This window comes from Opisthorchis viverrini, assembly GCF_000715545.1.
Source record: "Opisthorchis viverrini unplaced genomic scaffold opera_v5_82, whole genome shotgun sequence".
NCBI lineage: Eukaryota > Metazoa > Platyhelminthes > Trematoda > Opisthorchiida > Opisthorchiidae > Opisthorchis > Opisthorchis viverrini.
Window position 1 is genome coordinate 714,887 of NW_008751738.1, and position 18,367 is coordinate 733,253.

General features: G+C 43.2%; 2 protein-coding genes across 2 annotated transcripts in view; one reads left to right on the forward strand and one right to left on the reverse strand.

Moving 5' to 3' along the window:
• Nucleotides 1-12,756: 12,756 nt before the first annotated feature.
• T265_13596 (hypothetical protein) lies at nt 12,757-15,414 on the forward strand (the record flags this gene model as incomplete). The annotated part of the gene is made up of 2 exons (XM_009169618.1): nt 12,757-12,875; nt 15,273-15,414. Coding segments are annotated over 2 exons (261 nt in total), but the record flags the coding sequence as incomplete, so codon positions are not given.
• Nucleotides 15,415-15,548: 134 nt separating this feature from the next.
• The window catches only part of T265_04768 (hypothetical protein), a gene marked incomplete at both ends in the record, with an annotated part of 64,066 nt that continues 61,247 nt past the window's right edge, over nt 15,549-18,367 (reverse strand). Inside the window, one exon of the mRNA XM_009169593.1 lies at nt 15,549-17,471. Coding sequence (XP_009167857.1) covers nt 16,656-17,471 — 816 coding nt within the window. The remainder of the gene's footprint in view (nt 17,472-18,367) is intronic.

An 18,367-nucleotide genomic window follows, 5' to 3' on the forward strand; every position in this document is an offset into this window, starting at 1 on the left:
TTCCGGATCACTAAATACTTTTTTGTTTACAAGTTATGCAGGGCTGGTAGAAGCGGCCCACGAAAATGCGTAACGCATATTTATGGTACTGGTGGCAGATAGTAAGAGCACGTCGTTATCAGATGGAAAAAACGGCCTAAAAAGCATCTGAGTATAGCGTATCGACCATTGGCGACATTTGACATCCACCACGTCTCTTCTGTCACTATTTGTAACCCCGCTCCACCTGTGTGCTTAATGCGTCTGTATGAACTGGCGTCTGTTTGTCCCTACCACTTAACTCATATGAACTTGAGGTCTTCAAGCCAATTTGTAACTTTATGAACGTGTGACTGTCTTACGTGGGGGCCTGATACTCACTTGTTTTGTGCTTCTATGGCCCAAGCAGACCACTTATTGTGGGTAAGTATCTACCCTCGAGGTGTGTATATTTTGCAAATTGATGTCTTATATTAATAGTTCCATATAGAAACTCACCGTCGACTAATTTTGCCTTCTCAGAGTTCTGGTATTACGCGGCAATCAAAGATGCCGTTAGGCTGTTATATGTTTAAGGTTAATCACTGCTTAAAAATGATTGATCCCTGAATGTTTAGAAGAAGTAAACATGTGGCAGCAGAATCTTCTGGTATGAGACGCACGTGAAGTTATCGGTAGACTCGTGGAAGCGCTCGGCAGATTGCAAAATAATAATAATATTTATTCCCAATTAGTTGGTGGCATACTGCATGCATGTTCTGAATGTTGAGAAGAAGTAAACATGTGGCAGCAGAATCTTCTGGTATGAGACGCACGTGAAGTTATCGGTAGACTCGTGGAAGCGCTCGGCAGATTGCAAAATAATAATAATATTTATTCCCAACTAGTTGGTGGCATACTGTCATGCATGATCATAGTACTACAGTCAGAATATTATATACGGCCCGACATAGATCTGTTCCATGTTGTTAACTCTGGTGCACTGGGAGTGTAGCGGCCGCTTCAAGAGGGTTCTTTTTAACAACATGTTCAACGCAACCAAATCAATGGCTAACATGTTGGAATCACTAAATCAGTGGACTACGTGTGGGATATTTCAGACGTAACTCCTGCAGATGAGATAAGCAAATCCCACAACGATTTTTGATGGAATGGACAGGGAGGTCATGCTTGCAAACAAGCCAGAGGTAAAACACACAGGAAGGCAACAAAATTAGAAGGACAGCAAAAAACACAGTTGCTCTGAGTTTCACAATCCAAAGGACACCCTGAAGGCCTGATTGAGAAAAGAATCAGGAAAATATTTTCTCAGCCACAATAAATAAGATCGAGACAGACATGTGAGAGAATTGAGCCTAATCCCAACCCCTCAAGCCTCGCTAGGAATAATGTTACCATGCGGGCAATAATTGCCTCCAAAGCCGCGTTCCACCTGAAGGACACCCACCACAAAACTAAAGACAATGAGAAGGAAAATCTTCGAAACCTTCTCATATACCGGCTGAAGTGTAGCAATTGCGCAAACGTAACACTAATTAAGGTGAGAAAATTTCTTTACAGCTGAGAAAACACAACATGAGCTTGTGAGATCATAACTCACCCTTTGAGTTCCATATACTGAACCATGCGTGATTACTATCCAAACATGGAACAAATAATAAATATGACTCGCGAAGCGACCAACCACCTTTAAAAATTTCCGAAATCATAGTACTTTACAATACACCCCATAAATCATCACGAGATACTCATCTTATGTGGCACAACGTACAAGAGATCACCAACAAACATCAGATAAATTAACCAGACGATGGAATAACCCGCGGAACCAATTTGAGAATGATTGATGAACGCTAATCAAGAGGGTGAAGTTTAGAGGCCACCCGAACGTCAGCCAGCTTTGAAACTAGTCAACCGGGTTATTCACCTAGAAAAACAATAATAAACGAGAGCGACGTCCTCTTACAAGAATGTGCAGAAACCCATAAGCAAAACTACTCAAAGTGCAGCTGCCGGAGCACAGCTTCGTAACAACGTGCTGTTGATGGAAACTAAACGTTTGCAAAAATCTGCGCTGCACAGGAAAGCAAAATAACTGGACACCCATTCAACTATCTGGGATACCAGTATTCTCCCCAAATTAAAAAGAGATAACGCTGACGCAAAAATAGGAAGTTGACTGACTGCATTGTGTGCGTATGCGTTAACACCACTGAGTAATTCCGTTCATCAGTGAGGTGGTACCTTATAGCCAAAAAGGCGTTCCAGAAGTGCTAGTAAAAGGGTCGCCGCACCAACGCGCGAAGTTATCAGCTGTTGGGTGTATAGAGTACCTTCGGGTGTGTCGACCAGCTTGAATTAAAACTGGAGGCCATTGTTAAGGTACGTGGTCTTGAACATTAAAGGGCCAGGACCACAAAAAGCTTAAGTGGGAATGATGATTCGGAGTTCCGATAAATATTGTTTGGGAATTTCCTTGACTGTATTCTGTCGGTAGAACCTCGGTTGTTTACCTCAAACAAAAAAGAAGAACAAAAAAGAAGTAGCGTCCCATGGTGCAGGAGCTCGTTAGTGAGCTCATTGTTTGTCGCGTGCTGTAAGGAATCTGTGCGCCACCAAACCTGTCTGAATTGCTTAGGTGATCGGTGCTCATATATCTTGATCACAGAGATGAGCTGGTGTACAGCTCAAGATTTCTTAATTTACAATAACTGCTGCTATGGATTCAATATTGACGTCATGACTTTAGTGAATCGGCTGGACCATAACAAGATCAAACAACGCTGCTTTCAATACTGATAAAAAACCAAATGTCCTGCTTTTACAGTTGATTATGGCGGGCCTTCAAATAGCAGTACCCTGCTGATCAACATAAATATAGCGCGTTTGCTTTTACACGCACTTATTGTGAAGAAAAGAATAAAGGTGGATGGGGGATGGACTTTGTGCTAGCTTAACACAATCATTCCGAGGTGCCCACACCTCCAGACATTCACTCAGGCAATCTGGACAGAAACTGACAACAAGAACGCCACTGACAACGGTTGGCAGCCATATCTTGTAGTGTCTCCAACCAGGCACAGTGAGGATCACGCAGTCCCCATCCTGGAAGGCGAGTAGCACCGACAGCAGCCAAGCGTTTCGTGATCTCCTACATACTCCACTGCCAAGTCAAGGGTTGGCCAGCTCTCTGTTGACAACACTCCGAAGTGGGCATAGAAAACAGTACTCTCTTCGGCAAACGATGGTTCGGCATACGTAACACATGTCCCAACCAACGCAGCTTCTGGTGCTGGACACATACTTCAGTGGAAGTACCCGTTACACAACCGATAACACGCTTTCTAACTGCCTCGTTACGGATCAGTCAACCCCATCTTCGTAGATGCTCCCACTAAGTATCTTTGACTGTACATTCCAAATGAGTGTCTCATCCACGAGTGCTAAGTTCATTGAGTTTTTGGTGCCAGATGGTTTTGCAGGCAAGCATTCTGCCCGAAAGTCTACTTTACCCTCGACGGTAACTCGGAGGAAATGAAACGTTTTCAAAAGGAAGGCTCCACTTCGGTGAAAGCCCATTTACTCTCAAAGGACGTAGACTCAGGGATGAAGGTAGTCGGTAAGGACATTCATGATTGTATATACCGTTGACCGTACGCCTATTTGCGCACTCTCAATAGATCTGCGTTCTGTCCAGGAATGCCAACTTTCTGACAACTAGTTACCTCTGTGAAGTCAGATGTCTTCAACAGCTATGTCCAGATCCGCAACCACTTGCCATGATTGAACCTTGTGAACTCTCCGCAAATCCTTTGTTCTGATCAAAAGCGAATAGATTGGCCATTCGAGAAGCCTGTCCTACTAAAGTTTGGCCTCACTAGGATGACTGTCCCGCATTTCGAACCGTTCCTTGTTACCTCGTTTTCTGAGCCGAACAATCCTGTTTCAAATACTTCGTAACTAATCAAAGCAGACTGTTCAATGTGACCCTTTGAGATAGTGTTGTGATGCTTCAACCGGATTGCTACCATGGCCTGCGCGCATGTGTTTGTACACCAAGTGCCAGCTGAGTCGAAGCTTTCGTTACAGTAGGGTGGTTGTTTATTCAATGATTCTGGATGACCGAAAAGAGTGTATTTTTGTTAGCAGTCGCCAAGCCAACACTGCCCTATTTGTTCAACTTTTACTGATGGACGGCCATGGGAACGCTGAACTTGGCCCACTCATACACCTTGCCGTGATCCTCGCTGAAGCGGCTCCCGGAAGATTCTGGTACGCTGGGTTCACCCACTCCATCCGACTATTCATTTTGTGCCAACGTTTATTTGCTTACAACAGGGTATGCATTAACACGAGATAACTGGATTCATCACAGAGCATCTTACAACATCACCGCGGCATCATAGCACTGGCAGGCCGTCATAGTGATGCAACAACAGAAAAAGCATTTGGGCAGCATGACCTAGATGACCCTAATCCAACCATCGCACCACTGCTCTTGATGCATATCTGCCGAAAGTAGAGACAGATAAGCTTGGGGGAAATCTGATGGTATGTTGGAAGTTTAGGAAGGCCTTTCAAATGAGTATAGCTAGCTGCCTCTCTGACGATAATAACAAGCTCATTTACCTTCTCCGTTTTATGGCCTTGAGGAACCGAAAGCAGCCGTCGAGCACTGCGTTTCCTTCCTGATGAAACGGGATACCAAAGGGCGATGGACATTCTCAAGATGCAGTCGGACGGCCTTCACAACACAGCACAGTCATTGATGAACGAATTAGCGTTTGTTGGGTCCACTGCTCCATGACTCGTTGAATACGAATACTGGTCAGGGAGGCGGTTGACTCTAACCAGGCACTTAGACGCATGCAATACACCGCAGACTTGAATCGTTCGAAGAATTTCGAGCACACTGTAGAACGTTTGCCTCGACTGATAAGCGATGTGATCAACTCACTACATCCAGTTCAAATGTGAGTTACTCCCACTGCTCGGAAGTGAGTGTTTTCTAACTAGCTGAAGTGTTGTGAGATGTGCATGCCGATGATTTTCTATGCTTCTATGCTTTCCAGTATGGACTGGCTTCACTTATGGGGCGAAAAATCCACCGAAGGCCGTGAAAGTTCTGTAAAGCTAGATGGAAGCGCTGACTAATGTGAGCCGACTTGATAGTCGGCCAAATGTTGTCCTTCCTCTCTCAGTCCAGTTCCGTCAGAGACACCACGTCGCGCTTTCAGCGATGGTAGTTATCAATAAGTTTTCCAGTAGAAGAATAGTTATCACATGTTTTCGCGGTTCAATGCAGTGAGTTGAATCGAACTGGAATATGAGGCTAGTTAAAGCTATTTCCGCGGGAATTGAAAACTTACACTATTTTCCGCGACCGCCGACAGGTTATCAGAACTAATCTTGTGGAACGAACCACTGCGTTTTTTCTGGTTGGTTCAGTAAGAAAACAAGGATCACCGGGAGTGTAAATGAAGATAAACATCGGAGGCTGTGTTCTAAATCTGTTGATTCTTGCTTCTACACTGGCAATAGTAATCAGTATTTCAGTAGTACTTTATAGTGTATTCGCCAGTAAATATATGATTGAGTAGATAAAAAGCATTTTGAGATTGACACATTAACTTGGAGAAGATGATGAATCTGAAGCTCCAAGTCTTAAATGTCTCTTTAGTGTTTCTCCGAAAGAATTCTTAAGCACCTGGTAACGCGATCCGGTGGTAAATCGCAGTGCTCAAGCCCGGAAAATCAGGGCGACAATATCGCTCAGTGGCACGGAACAACCGAACGTGTGCAAAGCACAACTCGATCTGTTTTAAGAGGACGGGACTGCATGCATAATTTTTAACCGTAAATCACGAAGACACAAAGTAGACAGTTGTCCCCACCCAAGGACAGACGATGTCTGAATGTCTTTGGAAACAACCAACTAAACCTCCTGCATTGGCTGTACGAAAGGCAGGATAGTTTGACGGCTGAGCTACCAAATTCAAGCAAGTCGCGCGTGCCTTGAAGATGCGGTGCCAAAAGCATAATAATGTGGAGTGTACAAATAATTCAGAGAACAAGGCATTCAGAAGGAAAAATGAAAGCAGTCCGAGTAAGGCATAGAAATGAGGCGGAACTCGCCGAAATTGGTGGACTGTTTTTTCAGTGAGCCTACCGATTATCGCAGCTACAATATAATTTATCCACTGTACAATGGCTCGACCTAGTTATTGGTCGTGAGTTTCAAGGGGTAGGGCTCAAAGTCAGGACTACAGCACATGTGATTATTTATCAGGACCGAAAGATGGAGCTAAATTCCATTCTTCAAGGGGTAGGGCTCAAAGTCAGGACTACAGCACGTGTGATTATTTATCAGGACCGAACGATGGAGCTATAATTCCATTCAAAACAGTCAAAGTAGGAAGCATAGTGCAATGAGTGTATGAGCGTATAAAATGCAAACGTACAAAGTGCACATAAGATGTATATATATCTTATACACTGTGGATAAACATGAGGAAATCCTAGAGAAACGGAGCTATATAGAGCGGCATGGTTGTTTCCGTGGTTTGTAGTCTAAAGGTAGCTATATTCCTTGTGAAGTCTTTGGTTCAAATATGTGGTGGTCACCAAATAGAAAAAAACCGGTCACGAACACACTTGAATGTATCACCTTAATAAGTGGAAGAAAGGGTTACATAGCTGGCAAGCGATAAATTTCAATAATGCAATGTTTGTTGAATGTTTCTATGTATCATCAAAAAAGCGGATACCCAGGTATTTGAAAGAGGAACGTTTAAGCATAACGGCAAACTAAAATGACTAGATAATTGCTAGCCACGGCGCTCAAAAGCCAAATTTTGGACACTTTCTGTGAATAGCTAATAATTTGTTAGTAACTTTGGCAACCATGTGGTGTGCCCTTGGTCTTCATTTGACATCGCTGAACACGCATACTCCCTACGTAGGAATCATTTACAATCCTTTCGAAACTTTCAGCCATCATGGATGTTTTGAGTTACTTTTATTTTCACAAGTATTAGCGATCCACTAAAGGTTTTCTAGAAATTACCGTTGAGAAAGATCCTTCAAAACTATCTACCGTACATCTAAATGGTATTTTGGGAAGCATTCACCTAACTAAACCAATGACTAATTCGGTACAGCTGACTAAGTGCTCATCTTCTAATGCGGGATGTTGAACAGCACAAACAGCATTTGGTTAGGCGTATCTTAGTGCCTAGAATTATGAAGCAAACCATTCTCATGATTTCAGTACCCCAAAGAATCAGCCCAACCCTCTGTGCAAAAGACAAAACAAATTACGTTCATCCGTAGCTATCAAAGGCAATGAGATCGAAAAATAAATTTGTTCCTTGGATCCAAGGTTGAAATAGATTGTCATTGATCAGCGGTGTTTGTACGCACCTGAATATGGATCGACGAGTAACCAATTAACTTGCGACCTGCTGTGAGAGAGAAGATTTGCAGTACAAATGTTACACTTTTGTCACTATGTCCCAATGAATTCTCGTGCTGTGATTTATAGCTGCTAATGTCCACATTAATGTGTTCAGCTCGATACATGGCTTCACTCCATACGCATCCACTGAAAACACACTGGGATCGTGCTTTAAGGGTCCTAAGGTAGGATGATTTTTAAACAGGACTCATTCGTTCAACGAGGGCTTTCGCAACAATCAAACAAACCCAACCTGATTTGCGCAGTACGATCAGCACTTACAGCATCCAAGAACGATACTTTGGAGTTTGCTGTGTAATAAATAATTCCGTAGACGAATCACAAGTAAATGCATGAACGGAACGTCGAACAACATGGATACCCTGGGAAGAATATGTAAGTTTTTGGATGTGATTTGTGTTAATGCGGTATTAATTTTCCATGCTGACGTTGGTTCTTGAGTGAGCCTTACCACTGTAAATGCTATTATGGACCCGTTGTTAAGCACGCTAGTTTACAATAAATGCCAAAAGTAGTAACAGCAACCTATTACCTATACTTGGACTGGAAAATGCGCAAGTGTGCACAAGTGAACGTCGGGTAAAACCTCACCTAGCGTGTAAAATACCCGGCAATAAATTGACAACCGAAATTTGACAGAAGTCAAGCGCGGCTGGAGTGCATGTTGAAATAAAAACTAGTGCGAACAAACTCATTACAAATACAAATGAACGTAATATAACCCTTAAAAGGTTCAGCTTATTGATGAGTACCAAATCATGCATTCTGCCCAGGTAGCTAGCCTTTATTAAGAATTCGGTTCTAAAGACCAAATATTACAAAGAAAAATACCTAGTCTGATCCCCTATCATCTTCATCGACAGCATGAGATCAGTGTTCAACACTGATGCCTCGCAGCCATACAGCCATGATTTGAGACCCCTCCCTATTCCAAACTTCGTTACGTTCACAACGAAGACAAATACTACTACTGGACAATGCGACTTGGGAGCGTTGTGTGTTGGATTGTGAAAAAAATAACTTATCTGCGGGCTGTGTTGGCAATATGGTTGAATTTTTATTTGATTTGTTCGGTATAGGGAAGAGTGGCTGGCGCAAAGTCAGCAACATTCTTCACCGGGACCAATGGAACGGAAAAAACAATGGGTGCTCTTGGGGAAAGCACGTTAGTCTCCTATAAATTGCAAGGACGGAATTTTCGAGAATAATGAAGAGTGCTATCGAGTCCAGTGCTGAGTGCTAAAGTTGAAGGCGATAAACGTTTGGATAAGTAATCTGGTTTATGGGGTATGCACAAAAAAGGTATGAGTCAATCCAAGCAATGTTCCCCATCACACAAGATCAAGAAAAACGAGCTCAGGTCTCCTGAAATAGGTCACTATCATGCGGAATGGAATCTAGGCCATACCGACTGCGGAGGTGTGAAAGATCTAGGAATTCTTTCTCTTAAGATAGAGCAGTGTAATTACTGAAGCTCTGTCTGCCATAAACGAACTAAGCTCGGGTGTACCTGAAATTTAATTGCAGCAAAAGGTCCGTTTCTCAAGATCAAAATGTCTATCCACAATAAGAAGATCACTCGTGGTCCTTGTTATTTGGTAAATCATCTCTCGTTTCTACGTTCGACTAAATGAAGAAAAGATATACGTTTACGACTGGGTGATAAAAACGAAAGTTATCGTCTGAAACAACAGCAGGCAACATTTGACTAAGTATCATAATCACCAAGAACAATCCCCTTTTACCAAAACTCATTGATGTACATAAGAGGTATGTACATAAGTTAGCCCTCTCAACCGACCACTGAGGTAAACATCCTAATAAAATCGAAGTGAGGCCACAAGAGCATCGTACCTATCTTGAATACAATCGCTTAGTCAGTACCAAGATCATCAGCATGATCAATGAAAACGAAGCCAGATGAGAAAATTGGTACAGTCAGGTCAACTTATTCAAGAAGAGCATTATAATAGAGAAAAAAATGCGACAGTGAGGCGGAGCTGAAGCCATCCCACCACAAACACCCGAGGTACCTAAACCTAAAACACTCAGCCGAACAATCTAAATAGGAGCTGTCACCGTGAACACCACTGACATTGGTTAGCTGCCATATCGCTTTTTCACCAACCAATTACAGAGAAAATAATGCAAACCTCATCCTGCAAGGAAAACATGCCAACAGTATGCAGCTTCCCGTAACATTCATTCTGTCATGTCGGATTCTTTCCACCTCAAGGCATACGCCACTAGGAATTAGGCATGGAGAACAACGCCCATCTTGAGGGCAATGGAATATAACATCGGCTACAAACAGCAACAAGTTTTGGTACAACTAAAAGAACACTTTTGTCTTTGACAAGGCGCGAAAGTTGTTCTCAGTTGAAAAAACAAGATTCCAAGAAGCAAGTTCATTTCTGCTGATCAAGTTGTTCCGAAAGGATCACTCATGCTTCTATCAACCAGAAAAATGAAATGGTGAAGTAGCATACGAGAGGAATTTCACGCCTGATGGAACAAACGAACAAGCTGTGATTCATTCAGGTAGTCAAGTTGGCTTCGGTTCAAAAACAGGAAAGCTATGTAGTGAACCAAATCTCTATTTTTGTTACTTAATTTCTGAGGAGTAGAGGACTTTTGGCGCAAGAACAATGGAACTCCGGGCCAAACCTTCATCCATTGTCGGTCACTGCTAGTCACTGTTTCCAGTGTAGACTTCGAGCGTGCCTTTACTTACTGCTACGTTTTGTGCTTTTCCATTCTTTTCGTGAATGGTACTACTCATTTTACCATTGAAAGATTCGTCTGCCTCAAAATAAACAAACGCATCAGGGTAGCCCTCTCAAGTACATCCTAGCTGGCTGATTTTTGGATGGCGGCTCATATTATGGTCATACCAAAGGGATTGTATGCAACACGCGAACTTGTGTCCATAGTGCTTATCTAATAAGACTTCTATGAAAACCATAACTTGGACTTGTTTCTTTCATAAGCATGGTCTAGTTCCGCCGTACCAACTTATGCCAGGCAAGAACATCCTGGTAACCCTAGTTCGTTCATTAATTTAAACGGATGAAACAAGTAGAAAATGCCGTAAACTTTCGCATGTAACTCCCAGTGCTTCGCGAACTACATAATCGTAAACCAGTTCCTTGGAAAACCTTGATTACTTCCTGTGACATTTAATACTGTTTCAATAAGGAAAGAAGGCGGTAGCATTCAAACCTAAAAACTAATGCGTAGTAACTCGCCTATTATCTGATTGCTGTCGTCGTCATCAGTGGGGCGACACCACTGCTGAGCACACATGTTTCAGCCCTATCAACAATAATTCAACGGAAATCGATCGTAAAAAATAAGAGAAGAGCAACCCAGTGCTAGCCTGCCACAAATGATCCGGGTTAGCGCCATACACAAGCAAATTCAGAACACCTTGGTAAAACATGACGAGAAAGCCGTTGATATCGGGTAGAAGTTAAATCATGTTGAGTCCGCAGCTACGCACGAGTAGGAACAAGCTGTTATAGGACAAATATTCAAACATTCTCTAATCATTGTGAAATCATCCATTCCGGTGGTCCGTATTCCAGATGGTCAGGTATCACGCAAATAACATGGTTGGATTTCATTGTGTAGGAGCTACAAGATAAGTGTCGATTGAAAGCTTTATTACCTAGGAAGTAGTGGGTGGCATTAATTAGCATCAAGTACCAAAATAAACCATCGGAGGACAAGGGCTATCTACGACTTCCAATAACAGATCGTCATTCCCATACGAAGCATCTTCGGATATACCATTCGATATTTCAAGCGTACTCTTTACTTGTGGTAATGATTCATTTAATAGATATCCCCAGAACTAAAATTCAAACTGGAGCCCCGGTTACTGCGTAATGTAAGGGCTAGTTCGAATAAAACTTCGGAAATCCGTTACAAGTTGGTCCGGTAGCGGTCCGGAAGAGAACTTTTGCTGCTACTTATTGTAGGAGTGACGTGTAAGCTTTGTCCAAAATTCTGCAATCTCGGTCGACTCATATTAGAGTGATTTTGTCTTGCGTGCTAAAACTGGCTTCTACACTTCGGCAAGATAAGTCATACACCCCTAACAACTACCATTTGTAGAAAACGTTATGACTATCCAGTCGGCTTAGTGGTGGCATTTTGTTCATTCCATTTCAAACGTCGAAAAGTGTCCTCACAGTATACTGAATACGTAGAAAAAGCCGGGCCAAACAGAATGTACAGCCTAGACAGACTTTTTTTTATCCGCGACAAGTAGTAGGTTGGTATAAAATAAAAGTACGGCACGTGGAAATAATCAAGTTTCTGCTGTGAATATTAATGCGTCAGTCCGATCTGGAAAATATAATTAGTGTAAAACAGGATAAACAAATACCTGGAAGAGTAGCTGCTCAAAACAATTACTCTTCAAAAACGTAGTGAATTACCTTCAGGATTATCCAATACGGGATACCCAAAAGCCACCAAGACCAGTGCGCATTTGCGCCCTTGTAAAAGGTATACGATTGAATTTACCTGACAATTAAGTACTCACTCCAGTGTTGCTATGCTTCATAAACATCCACCTTGTAGAGCAAGTGTCTCAAAAGCACGCTCAATAACCGACGCTAGGTTCCTTAATACATAGCACAATCAGGAAGCAAAGAGTAGGAAAAACGGGTGACTACTTTCGTTTAGCATTCAGAACCCCGTTGCAAACAAATGCCGATGGAGCCATAACTCATTGAAAAGAAGACGAACGCTACAACTGACTGGGATATTCATGTGCCACATTCTAAGGCGCGTATCCCTTCGGGAGCGCGTGCGGCCATTGGGAACGGAAGCTTTATTTTCTTTCAGGTACAACAGACTGATTCAAAAAGCGAATAACATGGCCGCAATAAACTGTTGTGGTACTGGCACGGCTCATAGCAAAAATCTGTCGCCTGCCGGTTGCCGCGAAATAAGCTTGTCATACGGTACCATATTCCGACATTCCGGAAGCCAAGACCATCACCCGCGAAAGTTTCATACACCGCACGCATAAGTTCTTTGTCTTAAGGGGGACAGATATAGCAAAGTTTGCTCATGCTGAGTTGCATAAACAGCATCAAAGATCGTATGGATGCCGCAGGGGTGTTTACTCATGACTACACAGTAGTGAATGTGTAGGCGCGGCGTGACAACAGCAAACAGTGTCTTCGCTATCCGTCACCTTTCTTGGTACTAGTAACAAGTTTCACCCATTGAACATGCACCTTTGATCAGTTGACCGCGGTATACTTGATTCCTTTCTTCATTAGATCACCGAATTTGGACAACCCTTATCAACTTACAAAGCCTACAGTTCATTTCCAAGAATTCACTTGAGTGCAGAAACTGCGCGACGCAAAACCAAGACACTGACCCTGAGCATTGCAAAGTACGCCAAATCTTGCTCCATTACTTTAACGAGACAATCAGAAGCCACCCTTCTGATCCAGTGAAACTGAGAATTCGTTGTCATCGGTCTAACGAATAAGGTAGGACGCGACATCGCCACCGACATAGGTGATGAAGAGGACAATAACTAACGGGATGATTCCGCAGACTAGATCAATGTAAAACCTTGAAAGTAGCTGAACGCAAAGTATAAGTCCCTTTAACTGCCAAGAATCGAGCAGACCGGATTATTCGGTTCTGCAGATGAAGCCAACGTGTGCCAAGACGCCACGCAAGTTTGTTTTATACTTGTTAGGAATTATCAGCTCTGTGCACCTGACGGATGTTGGTTTTTCTCTATCTCCGAAATCAGGCTGAGACAACTTCTTTCAAATGACTTCAGCAAAAAACAAGTTTGTTTGATACTCTTAGTTTGCCTTTTTTATATCATAGGGAGACATCCGCATATCGTTTCGGGTGAAGAGTTTGTCGCAGCGGTTCACAGAGAAAGTATCTGATAGATTACAATCCAACCATGTAGGCAATATCTATACTTCAGCCCAATTCGAAACACGTACGGAAGCAAGATGGGCACTTTACACTTTTCCATGTGAATGATTTGCTCCACCGGGGGAGAGAGTGCGAGGTAAACGCCATATATTACTGAACAGTACTAATCAGTAGACCGGCGCAACAAATGGATCTCTTGAGCTTTGCCAGTCTACCATACCGCAACACCGTTTTCGTTTTCAGTGGATTCGGTTTGGCCGAAGAGCTAGTCAGATAATAGACGACAGCACAACTCTTCGTGAGAAATCAGAGTTGCACAGATAGTTATGGGAAAAACCGAAAACAGAGTCAACACACTAGAATAGCTTGATATTGATCTCACTAACGATTGATGATGAGTAATTTTGTCTTGTACTTTTCATTCGAGTATGGTTGGGTAGCTCAGTAATTGCTAGTTTGTTACGACCAAGATCAAAATAATTGAAGGTTGTTATACTAGTTCAAGACGCGAAGTTGCTTTCGACCAGGAAATGTCGAAAGTTTGTACCTCCGGCGAGACATTCGCTTCTGCACTGCTAAAAACTTGCAAATGAAAATTCACTACCACTGTGTGTGGACTACGAAAGACCCCCATCAAAATGATGTTTTAGTCCCCCCGGAATGGTTTCCTTAACGCCAGTAGCTTGGAAAGTCCGTCACGAGTACCATTCTTCATCGGCACTTTTCTCCAACGCGACTAAACTGAGGTTGTCAGCCATTTTATTGCTAGAAGTCAATAGGTATTCACAAATTGTATCCTACGACGTAATACAATTTTAGCATGCGGTCATTCGATCGGTAGTAGGAGGAAGTCAGAAGGGGATAGAATGATTACCCATCTTAAATCAGAGCTGACTAGAAAAAAAACCCAAACATCCAGCAACGTATAGTGGCTCCGACAGAGCGACGAATGGATACTTGGTAAACCTGTTTGGGATATCTGCGGAATATATCTTTCATAGACCGCGCTTTCCTCACTGATAGCAGCTCTACATAGTCAAAACAACGATAGATCTATTTTAGCTGACTGCCAAATTCGAAGCCCAAGTGATCTGTACGACCATTTTAATTGAGCGGGAATATTTCTCAATGCTGTTTAGTTGATTCTTACCGGTTGGGTAACACTGAGGGATGAAGCCGTTGCATCGACGATAGACAAGTAAATGATGCCATTGTTTACAGTTAGGCCATCATTTTTAGACCAACTTACGGTTGGTAACAGGCCTCTGCATGTGCCCTGACCGTTGCTTGCAGGCAATCCGATTTGGCAAGCCATTCATGAAGCCCCGTTCATTATTTAGTTGAATAGTGTGCATTTATATATGACGAAGCGGCAATGGTTCCCCAGCATATCGCTAAATGGTCGCGGATTCGTGTGAACAACAAGCGGCCTGATGAATATATGTTCTAAAACTTTCCCCTCATCAGACCAGCCAAACTGACTACTGGCGAGCGTGACCTACCGGTAGCTCGGCTCCACCTATTGTTGGCACCTCGCTCGCAATCTACTCAAGCTGGAGGTAAACAGTAAGGCTGAATAAAGTGTTCGAACATTTTGTTGCTCTGTGATAAGACGTTTCCCCGGATTTTTTTTAAGAAATGGTTCCCGTTAAGATTGATGGAGCCGAGGATACCTAACACCTTCGATCCCATTTGAGATGTTTGATGTTTTGCACATCGTTTCGGTAGCAAAGTTCCCAGGACCAGGGGACATGGAGGATCACTGAAGCTTGAAATGCGGTAGCCCCATCGGTGCTTGGACTGTAAGAAACTTGGTGTAAGTGAATTGGACAAGCTTGCACTCCTTACGAAACCGGGGAGAAATTAACCAGTTTTACTCCACTTACAGCACTCTATCGGTCAGTGCCACTGAAATGGGGATTCCAAAACTGTCCAACGACAGATTAACGGAACGATTTGCGCTCAAGAATTCACAAACAAGTTACATCTTACGAGAATCCATAACAGCTTTAAAACACGATTTGACTTAACATTCATGCTGCATACCGAACACTGCGCGGTGTAGCGATACCCCTGAGATTAGCGACCGCAGTAAAATGGAATGAAAAGGTTGTCAGCAGTGGGAACCAGAGTACCAAGCTATTGAAATTCAGAAGAACACATGGCAGAAATAGGTACTGATGATAGATCAGCGAATAATCATAACCCTGCAGATGTGTTAAATTTGCAATGAACCAAGTTGATGGTCATACAGAAATAGGAAAATGAACAAGATATACTGACGGCCCTGCATACAAGTCATGAAACGACACGCAAGGGTGAGTTGCATCTTCGGGAGATGGAGTTGTAAGAGAAGCAGGGGCGAACCCTCAGACCGACGGTGAGATACGAGCAGCTGTACGACGATCGTCAAAAGATAAGAAAGACTGACTGTGCGCACACTTCTCGTGTAGCCAAAACATGCGATTGGGGAAAAGGGACGGATTTTCGATAAAAGGATAAAAGGGAGAAACAGCATCGAAACCAATGGAAGCAAAGCTTTAGGTGAACTAGAAAGTTACTGTACAAATGAGTAAGAAAACATCGGGAACTAATGTGTAAAGGATTAAACAGAACGAATGAGAAAAAAAACGATGGATGCAGACAACCGCTCCACACAGTTTGTAAGATAACACATAACAAAACTGAAAAGATCGATTAAACAGGAGTCGTAAGTACACACGGCAGAAACACTAAAGTCAAAATTGAAATAAAAAAAAATTTATAAGCCCTAGTTGTTTGACGACACTGTGGCCTAGAAGGGACAAACAAATATACACACCATAGGACTAGACGGGCAATGACGGATAAAACTCCAGCGAAATGTGAAACAGTACTAGAGTGGGTTACGATTCTTTCCCAAGTAAATCGAAAACGTTTTGCGAAAGGCTTCGTAGAATGGAATTCCTCTTGGGGTGGGAGAGGATGTGCAAATTGCGTGTTTTAGAAGCGAACAACGCACACACTCAGAAGCATCGTATCAAAAGTGGATGAGCAATGTAACCAAACGAAGCCTAGTAGGCAACTCAAAAGTGGGTTAGATTTCGTTCAATAAACTACACGCGTAAAAGTCCATTCGATGACCAGGTTGCAGAAATAGGAAAATAATTCATTTACAACGGGAGATACCCAACAGCATGCGTGAATGCAGTTTTGAAATAAAGGATTTATCGAGAGAAACCCCATTTACTGACGAAGAAAAAACAAAAGAAAAAAGTGTTTCAGGTAGGGGCTAGACAATTTCGTAGAACACACCATCGGAGGCGCAAACTGATTGCACAGGCTGAGAGGTTTTAAATTTGTCGGTCGTTTGCGAAGTCGTGAGACTTCGACTAGCCGTTGTCTCTGGGGTTCCGTCGGAAGTGGATGGCTCGACAGATGCGTCTGCGTTTGATACATCTTCTTCAGTCAAGCGATGCCCATTGAGCAACACACCATTGGGCCGACCTATGGAACCAAACGCCGAATGCTGCCGATAGTGCAACGAGTAATGTTGATTTCGCCACTGTCGCGGATGAGAATAGAAACGAGTTGAAACTGAGGGGGAATAAGGAGTGACAGACGAAAGTTGTGGACCACCATACTGGATCACCATCCCAGAAGGGCGGCTGGTGACTGATGTTTGTGAGGGCGCGGAAGACGTACCCACAGACAATCCATCGTGTACTGTGTCTGAAGGTGCGTCCACTGACTCCGCAACCGGTTTGTCGGCCGACACTGTTTTGACAAGATCCTCATTCAAGCTCTCTTGTTGACCCACCACAGGCATGGAAACAGCACCAGGTGAGCCATATGCAGTTGTCTGGTCACGTGGGAGAAAATAGTGCGGAGGACGTGGGGTAGGAAAAGCCGGATAGGCGGGATTAAGTCCGAGCGGTCCGTAATGTTGGAGTGAAGGTAAAGGACCAGCTGGCAAGTAGGGATTTATGTAGGGTGAAAATGTGTTATTCGCGGCAGCGAGAGCAGCAGCAGCGGCGGCAGCGGAGGACTGTTGCATATGGAATAGCTCGGATTCCAGAAGACGGGCATATGTCTTATAACGATGAATCTAGAATAGGGAAATGGAAATTGTCGGGTAGTCATGGGTGCCTGGGACAAGTAGGGGAGATACAGAGGCACAAACAAACGAAGCAAGTCTCAAACCAAAGGTCGAAGTGGAGGCTTCTACGTAGCACTATGATTTTACCCATCACGAGCCTCTTTTAAAAGGGATTGGCGTAAAAGATAAGTTCTAGCCAAATGTGTACATTAAACCGACCTACCAATTACAATTAATCACTGGAGACAAAAAGCATCTTCTTAGGGAAGAAGGGTGGGAAAAGCTGGTGGGTGAAGACTCCACGGACGCCTGTGTGCAAATTGCATTGTGCAACATGAAAAACCTTCACAAATTCCGGAGAACAGGTTCTCGTGTGTGAGGAAAGCCCTCAAACACAGCCACGAGGTTACCTTAGGTGACTATGCCGAATAAAACAAAACAATGTATCCCTTTTCATAGAGGAAACTACTCACAAGGTTGCTGAAAACTCCTCAACAGTAACTCACGACCCGTTTCGCCGCTCTAGTAGTTCATCAGATAAGCGCAGTTTCCATCAATCTTATGTTCTGCCTGAGCCCAAACTGGACAGATTTCGACATTTCCATATCAGTTTGGGTTTCACGAGGGACTCAACTGAATCTCTCGTTCACGATATTCCTTAACTGTGTGTGCTGCACAAAGGATGCCTCCTGTTTCAGATGATACCTTATTCGAAATATCGCAGTGTTTGTCGACACATGCCCAATTTGGGGTCCAAGTAGAACAGAAGGATGACGGAATCCCAAGAACTGCGAAACCTGCCGTGAGCTGCTGTCGAAGAGTTTCAGCAACCTTATGAGTAGTTTCCTTCATAAATATACTACGATAGGTCGAATATCGCTGAAAAGCCCAGAAGTACTGTAGAG